Genomic DNA, 11,519 nt, shown 5'->3' with positions numbered 1-11,519 from the left:
GTGCCAAGCACCTCTGGAACAACAATGTCGGATCTGAGCGTCGGCCTTGGCGGGGGCGGCGACCCCCCAGAAGAGGAGGAAGAGGACCCCGCCGAGAGGGAGACCCGCGAGGCCATGGAGGCGAGAGGGACGATCTGGTGGCCGCCGGCGCCGGAGTGGCCGCCGGCGCAGAGAGAGGGGAAGGGGCGCTCAGAGAGGGGGAGGGGAGGGGAGAAGGGGTCCTGACCAGATACTGGTACTACTACCTACTCATAAAATAAAGTTTATTTGCTGTCAAAAAAATAGAAGGTTCAACACTTTTCCCCTCAAAGAAAAAGAAGAAGGGCGACCAAAGGAATACAAAGAAGGGGGTCAGAAAATAAAAATTACGCCGTTGCCAGGATCAAACCCGGGTCACCCACGTGACAGGCGGGAATACTTACCACTATACCACAACGACTATGTTCTCTGAGAATAGAATTTATTGTATATTACCTGAAATATTAGGTAGCAAACACAGTTGTAGAATGTACTCCAGTTTATATCAATAGACTTTTGCTCTGTGGCATGATGACTCCTGCAACCATACTTCCAGCAGCCAACAGTTCTACGCGAGAGCCAAAGTTCACCATTGCAAAGCTAAATAAAACCGATAGCTTGGATATGCAGGGGGAAAAACCAGCTACTTTTGAGTTTAGGAAGTATTATTTGCCCTATAATGTTAGACGAGTATTCTTACGGTAGATATGATCATATAAGAGTCCACACACGTTAGAAATGTTCAAGCCAAAAACATGTTAGGACCAAAATTATCCATGTACCCAAAAAGTTGCTGGAATGCAAAGATGCAGACAAGTGTGATTATGCATGCAGGCATTGTCTGACAGAACAAAATGAGGTCAGAATCATTTTTCATAACTTTATAAGAGTAGCCAATCCAATACCTATGTACTTACTACATTCCTGACAAGAGTAAAGATTATCTGCGGGCATTGCACAGTTTGCTGAATCATTTTCCACTTACAACACCAATGCCTGTATTAAACAACGAAAATGCTAAGAGACATCCCCAAGGGCAATGCACGAAAACAAAAAAAACATCTAGCACGCATGGCAGCTCTTCCTGCAAGTGCCATAGTAGTCTGAACTGCCAATCATAAACACAGGATTCTTGTCGCATTCGCCGGCAGCGGCCCAACTGACACAGTTACCATCTTCATCGGTGCAATCATCATCCTCGGATGCCGGCGAAGGTTTTGATTTATCGATCTTGCTTGCATACATATGTTTTATGGCAAGCCATTTCTCCCCTTCGACGACAGGACAGAACTCGTGCTGACTGTCCTTGTCGGCGACTCCGTCAGGCCTTGAGTTGAACAGCAGAACTGCGTTGCCCTTGACAGGTTTCACTGCATAACCAGCACACTCAGAAGGTGTTCCTTCCTTGGCTTGAGTATCCTTCAGTTGCACACATATATTATATACAGATTATTATCTCCTTTTCACTTTTCAGTCAAGGAAACTACATATCAATGTCAGTGTGACTAGTCATTCTGATAAGGACTTTTTTTTTTTTGAAAATGATAAGGACTTCTTCTCACAAGTAAGACTGTGTGATAATGTCATTACCTCAGATCTGGGGAAAACAGTTTCACCACCTTGCTTGATATCAGAAAGATACATCAAAATGGTCACAAGCCTATTGGCACTACTGCTTGATTGAGTTTCTTCCTTGTTAGGGTCACTTTGGTTTGCTCCATACTTCAAAATTTGCATGCTCTCCCCATGCTCTGAGACCACTAAGAATGTCAACAGCCAGACACCTAGCAAGCAAGGTTACACAGAATTACAAAAGAGTAATTGCAAGGAACAAGCGATACCTTTTGGAATAAAACTCCATAATGATATCCTATCTTCAATCTTCGAAACAACTATGTCCTTCAAAACGAGTACAAAACATCAATTTTTAGAAGTAGAACAGTCCAGGGCTTAGTAGTAGTAGACCCTAATTTGATATACCTCAATTTCTAAAAGTTTAACATCTACTACTATATATCCAAAAGAATGTGCACTTTCTTCACAGATTGCAATATCAAGAAAAACAATAACTCCGACCTCATTTAGTTACATATCTGTTTATTCACACAGGTAACACACAGCTAAGCATTAACTTACAGATGATACCGTAGAAGATTGTTAAATAGAGGGATTCAAGGTTTGTTTAATTTTATTTTTCTCTGTCTACATTTTCTGCATGGTTAGCAAAGAGCCAGTAATGAAAATATCATGAAAGCAGTATGTATGCTCACCTTGCTATCAGCCAGGCGAAATATGAGGCCTGCATCAATATTGTTCTGGGAAATATTTGTAGCACCATCATTAACAAGTACAGATGACCCTATCTTACCATGTGCCTGCAAGAATGAAAACATGACCTTCGATAACATGATGCAAGTCATTTTTTTATAATAACCTTAATGCAAGGACTGAGCTGTGATACAGATGATGGGAAAATTACCATAGATACTAAGTGGTCACACTCCATGTGAGAGAGAAAACCTTCATACAAGAAGACCCTAAATTAAGGTAAGAAACTTGGGATTTGTCCACATAAAAAGAAGTGAGCATCTGAGTACATACACAACTATAAGAGTATAAGTAGTTAAGTACAGAAGATCTTTCATGCGCCACACAATTTTTTTATAGAAAATGCACCACAAACTCATGGTAACAAATACTTAACTGCCAGTACAGAAGAAAATCAAATGAGATGTTGTTTATGGTCTAGCAATAAAGGTACACATCATAATGAGGTGACGAGACAAACCTTGGATGCCACGAGAGTCGCTTTGATTTTGAAGGGTCAAAATCAACATGTGAGCTTGGAGTAAATGAACCATTTGTGGAGTTCAGTAATTTTGGTTGCGCAATATCCAGACCAAACCTGAAAAGGGTAATGATTGGATTGCACATTAATATCTTCCATGAAGGGAACATCATATAACTGTAATTTACTTTCGGGAACAGGGCGTCGACCAGTTGGATAGAAGCACGTGTGCGGGCGCCCAGCCTACCACTCGCGTTCGAGCCCTGTGCTCCGCAGGGGGTGCCTCATGGTTATTTCTAATTTTAAAAGCCACAAACATTTGGTGCACGTTCGAGTAAAAAAGGTAATTTACTTTCTCACTACAATTGACTTGGCTCTTTCTGTAGCTGATGCTAAATTTGCATTCTACTTCAGTGGCAATTGATAAGACTAAATTGACAAGGTAAACTGTGCGATCATCAAAGTATTTCACTCAAGCTTCAAGCCAACAAGTAACCTAATGTCAGTTCGATAGAAGCACATGTGAGCGGGTGCACAACCAGCCCACCACCAGCGTTCGAGCGCTGTGCTTCATAGGGGGTGCCTCATGGCTGTCTCTCAACTGAAAAAAAGGCACAGATATTTGGCGCGAAAGAGGCCACAGGCATTTGCCGCGTGTCCGAGAAAAGTTTGTAATACTTCCTCATTAGAATTGACTTGCCCCTTTCTGTAGCTGATGTTAAACTGGCGTTCTACTTGAGTGGTAATTGATAAGACTAAAGTTGATGGTGTATACTGTATCTCCATCCAAGAATTTCACTCAAACTTCAAGCCAACAACAAACCTAAGTGTCAGTTGACCATCTCACCCATTAACACAACATGGTGAGGACTCTGCTATTGCAGAGGCAAGACTGTGACCAAGACTTCAAATCAATAGGCAGGGTTGTTGACCCTGCATTTACTATTGCAGAGAAACAAAGCTACCCACATCAACTACTGAACAAATCAGACCATAACTCAATAAAGATCCAATCCTAGAAACTGAATCAAAGCAGGCAGACACAGTTCATCCCGAAATATAAACACATCCTGGCCTCCTGGGACCTGGTCACTCAAATCCAACAACAGATCCTCAGAGGCACATCAGAGGGATGGAAGAGGAAGAGGAGCTTACTTGCGAGAAGAAGCCAGAGCGCAGGGCGGGGCAAGCGCTAGACATGCTGCCACAAGCGCCAGCAGGACTCCTGATCCAGATCCCATGCTTCTTCTTCCCCGTCAGCTATGGAGGACCGCAACTCTGCCCCCTGCAAATGAACAGATCCGCATATCTCTCGTCTCACTCTCTGTAGTCTGTACTGTAAGCCATTGAGCGAGAAACGGGGCCCAATGGGCCGTAAAAGCCCACCGAGAACACAAACAAATGGCAATAGCAGTGATAAAAAAAGATGATGATATAATATGGGGATAGATAAACAAACAACGACGCTGGTTTATTCATACGAATTACAGTACATAGGATTTGCATGCACTACAACAGTTGGAATTACACAACACAGATAAATACCACCATGCTACTAAAAAAAAGATAAATACCACCATGGTAAATTTATTCACTTTCAGACAAGATCAACCTGTCCCCTTTTTGTTTTGTTATCAGCAATGTCAATCATCTACTATATGGGTATGCGACCATGGTGGGTGGACGGCTGATCGATCGGTCTCACTTCTCCTGCTCCTTCTGCTCCGGCCAGTCGCCGTAGATGCCGCCGATCTTCCCTTGGCTCATGAGCATCAGCCTGTTGGGCTTTTTGGCCCCGTTCTCCTCAGTCATCTGGGCAGGACGATCACACGCGGCCGGGGGAATCACCGGCGGGTACGGGTACGCCCTGGCGGTGCCCGGGGCGGCGTAGCGTGGCCCTGGGGATGTCAGCACCTTCTGGTCCCCGGTGAGGCGAATCGCGTGACCTGGACAAGAAAATCGAGGGCATGTTTCGTGAGATCCGGACCCCATCGGCCATGCACACGTGCGCGATCTAGGTGGGTAGCTTAGGGAGCGGGCGTACCTGATGGTGCAGCGTGGGGGAAGGCGCACCTGTCCCCGAAATGGCAGGTGCCCGTGTCCCTGAAGTTGAAGCACACCTTGCCGCCGCCGTTGACAACCCTGCCGCCGCCGGCGACGGCGAAGCCGCCGACAGGGGGGACCGGCGGACGAAGCTCGGCGCGGCCGTGCGCGAAGGTGCAACCGTCCTCGTACATGCAGCGGCCGGTGTCCTCGTACTTGTCGCATAGCCTGGTCTTGAAGTACAGCTTCTCCGGCGGCGCCTCCATCTCCATGCGCGGTCCCTGCCCCTGCCCCTCCCCCTCCGCGTCCACCAGCACCACCGCCTCCACCGACCGCGGCGGCCTCGTCGTCGCCGAGGACAGGACGATGACGTCCTCCCCCGAGCGGCGGGTCGGGGCGCCGTTGAAGGCGTTGGCGGCGGCGTGGCTCTCCCCCTCCATGGCTAGCTGCTGGCCGCCGGACTAAACCCTAGGTTAGCGCAGCCGAGTAGAAAGATTTGACTGGAGAGTGAGGAGGAGCAGGTGTGGAGAGGGACGCGAGATGGGCAGGTATTTATAGCGAAGGAGGGGTTGGGTTTCCGGGGGTGCGCCGGCCTCCGCCGTCGGGATCGGGTTGGAAGCAATTAATCGCTTCCAATCTGTGCTTAGCCTGGCCGCTGCTGGCTGTGCGCTGAGGATTTTGTGCGAAATTAATCGGGAATTTCAGTTTCGGTTTGCATTCAGCATCCGAGATCGGGCGCGCGGTGCAGTCGTCCGCTGCTTCGGGGTGTCCCGTGGAGAGTGTTCATGCGTCCGGAAGGTGATGGTGGTTGTGCTCCTGCGTCGACGAGTTGGGCCTAAACGCAGAGCGAAGGCTGCTACTATGTGTGAGTGTGATGAATTTCGATGGCATTGGGCCCGTGTTGAATGGTCCTCAGATTGGTAGCTCCACTGCCCAAAGTTCACAAGGCCCTGTGGTGTGTCACATTGCTTTGCAAAGCACAGCAGAGTGCAAGTTTCGCTAAAAAAAGAAACAAGGAACAAACGAAGCACGGTGTGGAATCTCATTTTTGGAAAATCCAGTGAGCTTTTTTATTTACCAGAGCTAGTGACACGGTAGGGTGTTCACCACCACCTTGGGGTAGAAAGGAAAAAGGTTGCAGAGAGTGCTAAAGAAAAAATATACTACCATGGTGTAGTTGTCAAGGTAGAAGATTTGCCTTGGTCCTTGCCATCGATGCTATTTGGTTGGTTGAACAACTTAAAATAGATGATTATCTCTCTTTCAAAATATATCGATGCTATTTGGTTGGTAGAACAACTTAAAATAGATGATTATCTCTCTTTCAAAATATTTCATGCGGCTATAGTAAGGATATCAAAGAAGAGTTTCCCATGGTAGCCAACTTTAGCGGAGATACCAAATCAATCCGGTTCCGATTCGAAAACCAGTTGATGCTAAGACATGCCAAACAAGTAATGCTAAAAGGACAGTAATACATAATTCCATGTGACTAAATGAAGCATTTCAAAGAAGAGCTCCCAACGATAGCCAGCTTTAACAAGAGATACCAAATCGGTCTGATTCCGAGTCCGACTCGGAGACTAGTCATGTTGAGACCCCATCGGCCATGTGCACGTGCACGATCTAGGTGGGTAGCTTAGGGAGCGGGGTGTACCTGATGGCGCAGCGTGGGGGAAGGCGCACCTGTCCGCGAAATGGCAGGTGCCCGTGTCCCTGAAGTTGAAGCACACCTTGCCGCCGCCGTTGACAACCCTGCCGCCACCGGCGACGGTGAAGCCGCCGACAGGGGGGACCGGCGGGTGAAGCTCGGCGCAGCCGTGCGCGAAGGTGCAACCGTCCTCGTACATGCATCGGTTGGTGGCCTCGTACTTGTCGCAGAGCCTGGTCTTGAAGTAGAGCTTCTCCGGCGGCGCCTCCATCTCCATGTGCGGCCCCTGGCCCTCTCGCCTCTACGTCCACCAGCACCACCGCCTCCACCGACCGCGGCGGCCTTGCCGTCGCCGAGGACAGGACAATGACGTCCTCCCGCGAGAGGCATGTCAGGGCGCCGTTGAAGGTGTTGGCGGCGCCGTGGCTCTCCCCCTCCATTGCTAGCTAGCTGCTGGCCGCTGGACTAAACCCTAGGTTAGCGCAGCCGAGTAGAAAGATTTGAATGGGGAGTGAGGAGGAGCAGGTGTGGAGAGGGACGCGAGATGGACATGTATTTATAGCGAAGGAGGGGTTGGGTTTCTGGGGGTGCGCTGGCCTCCGCCGTCGGGATCAGGTTGGAAGCAATTAATCGCTTCCAATCTGTCCTTAGCCTGGCCCCATGTTTAAAATTTGGTCAAAATCTCCCGAAATTTCGACAATTTTGAGGGTGATTGAATTTTTTGCCTTTCGTTCAAAAAAAATCGGATGGTTTGAATTTCTATGTAAAAAACAACATGGATCAGTTTTTATTAACGTGGGTTTCATTGGTGCACTGGTAGTACATCTTTCTTCACATTGTTAGGACCAGAGTTCAAATCATGTTGCGGAAACATTTTTTTTATTTTTGCACCGAATATACATTTTTAGCAAAAAAAATATACGGACCAACCATCAGGTTAGACATGCAACTTAGTTAACTATGTCCTACATACTCTTTTATTTACATGTTTAAATTTAAAGTTATTTGAATTCAAACAAAATTTCGGTGATTTGTCCGAAACCATTTACAAAATTTACAAAATTCCCGAAATTTCGTCCATTTTGAGGGTGAGCGAAATTTGTGCCACTTCGAAATCGTAAACGCAGGCCTCACCGCGTGCTAGCTGTGCGTTGAGGATTTTGCGAAATTAATTGCGAATTTCAGTTTCAGTTCGCATTCGGCATCCGAGGATCGGGCATGCGGTGCAGTCCGCTGCTTCGGGGTGTCCCATGGAGAGCGTGTGTGCGCCCGGAAGGTGGTGGTGGTGAACCGGTGGTGCTGCGGTGTTTTGCCCGGAGCGCATCGAGGGCGTCGGCGAGTTGGGCCTAAACCTAAACGCGGGGCACGTGAAAGGGCGAGGGGTACTACGTGAGTGTGAGTGAACTGCGATGGCCTTGGGCCAATGGTCCTCAGATTACCCCAAGTTCACAAGGTCCTGTGGTCTGTCACATTGCTTTGCAAAGTTTTGCTAAAAAAAGAAACAAAGAACAAACGAATCAGGGAGCAGGAATCTCATTTCTAGCAAATCAACTGTGTTTTTTTTACCTGAGCTAGTGTGTCATGGTAGGGTGTTTCACCACCACCTCGGGGTACAAACAAAAAGGTTGTAGAGAGTCTGTGAAAGGAAAAAAATACACTACCATGGAGTAGTTGTTAAGGTATTGCAGCACCACAGACCGTAGAGTTAGAAGATTTGCCTTGGTCCTAGCCATCGATGCTATTTGGTTGGTTGAACACCTTAAAATAGATGATTATCTTTCTTTCCAAATATTTCAGGCCGCTATAGTAAGGATATCAAAGAAGAGTTCCCCATGGTAGCCAGCTTTAGCGGAGATACCGAATCAATCCGGTTCCGATTCGGAGACCAGCCGATGCTAAGACATGCCAAAAAAAATAGTGCTAAAAGGGCACTAATCGATAATTCCATGTGACTAAATGAAGCATTTCAAAGAAGAGCTTCCAACAATAGCCAACTTTAACAAGAGATACCAAATCTATCTGATTCCGATTCCGACTCGGAGACCAGTCATGTTGGGACATGTCCAAAAAGTAATGCTACTAGAAGATAATTCCATGCAACTATAGTAAAGATTTCAAAGAAGAGCTTCCTACGATAGCCAGCTTTAACAAGAGATGACAAATCAATCGGACTCCGATTCGGAGAACAAGTGATGCACGTGTCCAACAAGTAATGCTAAAAATAGGTAAAATATAATTTCATGCGACTATTTGTAGCATTTCAAAGAAGAGCTTCCCATGGTAGCCAACTTTAGCAAGAGATGCCAAATCAATCTGATTCCGATTCCGACTCGAAGACCTATGATGTTGAGACATGTCAAATAAGTAAGTAATGCTAAAATGATAGTAGAAGATAATTCCAGGCAACTATATAGTAAATATTTCAAAGAAGAGCTTCCCATGGTAGCCTGCTTTAACAAGAGATGCCAAATAAATCTAATTCCGATTTTGACTCGGAGACCACTGATGTTGAGACGTGTCCAATAAGTAGCGCTAAAATGGCAGTAGAAAAATAATTCCAAGAAACTATAGTACATATTTTAAAGAAGAGCTTCCCACGGTAGCCAGCTTTAGAAAGAGATGCCAAATCAATCCGACTTCGATTCGGAGAGCAAGTGATGCTGATACGTGTCCAACAAGTAATGCTAAAAAAAGGGTAAAACATAATTCCATGTGACTATATGAAGCATTTCAAAGAAGAGCTTCCCATGGTAGCAAGCTTTAACAAGACATACCAAATCAATCTTATTATGTTTCCGACTCTGAGCTCAGTGATGTTGAGACGTGTATAATAAGTAAGTAATGCTAAAATGGAAGTAGAGTTAATTCCAGGGAACTATAGTAAGTATTTCAAAGAAGAGCTTCCCCAAGTAGCCAACTTAAAAAGATATGCCAAACCAATTTGATCGACTTCGACTTAGAGACCAGTGATGTTGAGATGTGTCGAATAAGTAACGCTAGAATGACAATAAAAGATAACTCCAGACAACTATATTAAATATTTCAAAGATGTGATTCCCATGATAGCCAACTTTAATAAGAGATGCCAAATCAACCCGACTCCGATTCGGAAAACAAGTGATGCGGAGACATGTCCAACAAGTAATGCTAAAAGTACGGTAGACGATAATTCTATGCAACTATATGAAGCATTTCAAAGATGGGCTTCTCATGGTAGCCACCTTTAACAAGACATGTCAAATCAATATAATTCTGATTCTGACTAGGAGACCAGTGATGTTGAGACATGTCTAATAAGTAAGTTGCGGTAAAATGACAATAGAGGATAATTCCAGGCAACTATAGTAAATATTTCAAAGAGCTTCCCACGGTAGCCAACTTTAACAAGAGATGAAAATCAATATGATTCTGATTCAAACTCAGAGACAAATGATGTTGAGACGTGTCCAATAAGTAATTCCAAAATGACAGTAGAAAATGATTCCAGGCAACTATAGTTAATATTTCAAATAAGAGCTACACACGGTAGGCAGCTTTAACAAAGAGATGTCGAGTCAATCTAACTCCGATTAGGAGAACAAGTGATCTTGGGACGTGTCCAACAAGTAATGCTAAAAGGACGATAAAGATAATTCCATGCAACTATATGAAGCATTTCAAAGAAGAGCTTCCCATGGTAGCTAGCTTTAACATGACAGTCGATGACCTGTTGCGCCGGTGCAAAGACCAATTGCAGCCAAGAAGCCGAGCAACTTATGGACAACATGCTTTATGAATGATCCAGAAAGGAGAAAAACCAAATGCAACGAGAAGTTAGGTGAACTGCTTGAAGGATGTTTTTCCTGAATTGTCTACAAATGATTATTTTCATATTGCGTTTGTATTTTCCTTGTATTTACTAATGATAGATAACGATGATCATTGCCTATGGATTTCCTTGGCGATACATGGGCCATTTGCTTGAGCGGGTGAACTGATTCTAAAATTGTACATCGTGGGTGTAGTACGTTTATTTTTCATGCTCTGGCCTTTCTTCATTTCGAAGCCATGAAAGTAAATGTGATTTTAAATGGGGCTGTTACCGAATGCAAAAAAAACAACACAACACTGAACAAACAGACAGTCGCAAAGAGGACAGGGCAGGGCAACCCAGCAGCAGGGTTGATAGAAATCCTGACCAGGCCCCTGACAAATGACCTCAACCATCAAAATCACCCATGCAGCACGAAGGCACACATGCATCTAACAAAACAACACACATGTAGACTCCATCGAACAGGCAACCTCGACAACATACAACAGCAGTGTGGACTGCCCTGGCTTTACCGTGGGGGCCCCTTTGGTTTCTCCAATAGAGCATCTAACTCCTAGATGTGGTAGGAAAGTCCTACCCGATAACTTAAGAAGGTGTGGTGAGTACACCAATGGGTTTGATAGATAGCTCTCGTTTGGTAGACTGGCTTTCCTTGAGGACAAATTACGTCCGAGTCGGCCGTACCCAACACATAATCCAACACGTTTTAGACCAACGGCCAAATAAGCCATAGAGCCTGCTACTCGAGGGATGGGGTCTACAATTCATGGACCGAGGGCGTGCCCGAGGCCACCTCGTCTGTCACCTGTTGCCCTTGTCCCGTGCTATGCCACCTAGTGCGTTGGTGGTGTTCGGGTACGCATGGTTGGGTGGACTGTCTGTCCTCGTCGTTCTTGTCTATTGTATCGAGGTTTTCTCGTTTGATTTATTTGTGGATGCTTTCCTACCTTTTGCTCGCGCATTCATCGGTGCGAAGCATCGGAAGATCAGATAGCATGAAGGGTACTCACGAGCGAGGATATACCCCCTTATGTCGGGTACTCCAACATCTGCCTTGTGCGTTGGTCGGAGTGGCCGTCAAAGACTAATTTAGCTATTGGCTTGTGCCGGCTCAGATTATTTTGGGCACATCTCGTGGGATGTTGCTCGGTCAGTGGACGCTCATTGATTTTGGGGTCCAGTTTTTGGTTCGAGTGGCTTGGTAG

General features: G+C 45.8%; 1 protein-coding gene across 4 annotated transcripts; it reads right to left on the bottom strand.

Moving 5' to 3' along the window:
- Positions 1 to 873: 873 nt before the first annotated feature.
- LOC123077614 (probable prolyl 4-hydroxylase 7) lies at positions 874 to 4,133 on the bottom strand. 4 transcript variants are annotated; one of them, XM_044499909.1, is made up of 8 exons: positions 3,962 to 4,121; positions 3,016 to 3,069; positions 2,807 to 2,923; positions 2,498 to 2,555; positions 2,289 to 2,393; positions 1,860 to 1,917; positions 1,609 to 1,769; positions 874 to 1,437 (listed from the first exon to the last, which is right to left on the bottom strand). In XM_044499909.1, exons 1-8 carry the CDS (start codon positions 4,045 to 4,047, stop codon positions 1,081 to 1,083), a joined length of 996 nt encoding a protein of 331 aa, XP_044355844.1. In that variant the 5' UTR covers positions 4,048 to 4,121; the 3' UTR covers positions 874 to 1,080. The 4 variants fall into 4 exon arrangements, with proteins under 4 accessions (XP_044355844.1, XP_044355846.1, XP_044355847.1 ...); XM_044499911.1 differs by lacking the exon at positions 3,016 to 3,069 and having other exon boundaries at positions 3,962 to 4,133; XM_044499912.1 differs by lacking the exon at positions 3,016 to 3,069 and having other exon boundaries at positions 2,498 to 2,538; positions 3,962 to 4,126.
- Positions 4,134 to 11,519: the final 7,386 nt, after the last annotated feature.

Source organism: Triticum aestivum, chromosome 3D, assembly GCF_018294505.1.
Source record: "Triticum aestivum cultivar Chinese Spring chromosome 3D, IWGSC CS RefSeq v2.1, whole genome shotgun sequence".
Taxonomy (NCBI): Eukaryota; Viridiplantae; Streptophyta; class Magnoliopsida; order Poales; family Poaceae; genus Triticum; species Triticum aestivum.
This window is presented reverse-complemented; position numbering and strand designations above follow the sequence as displayed.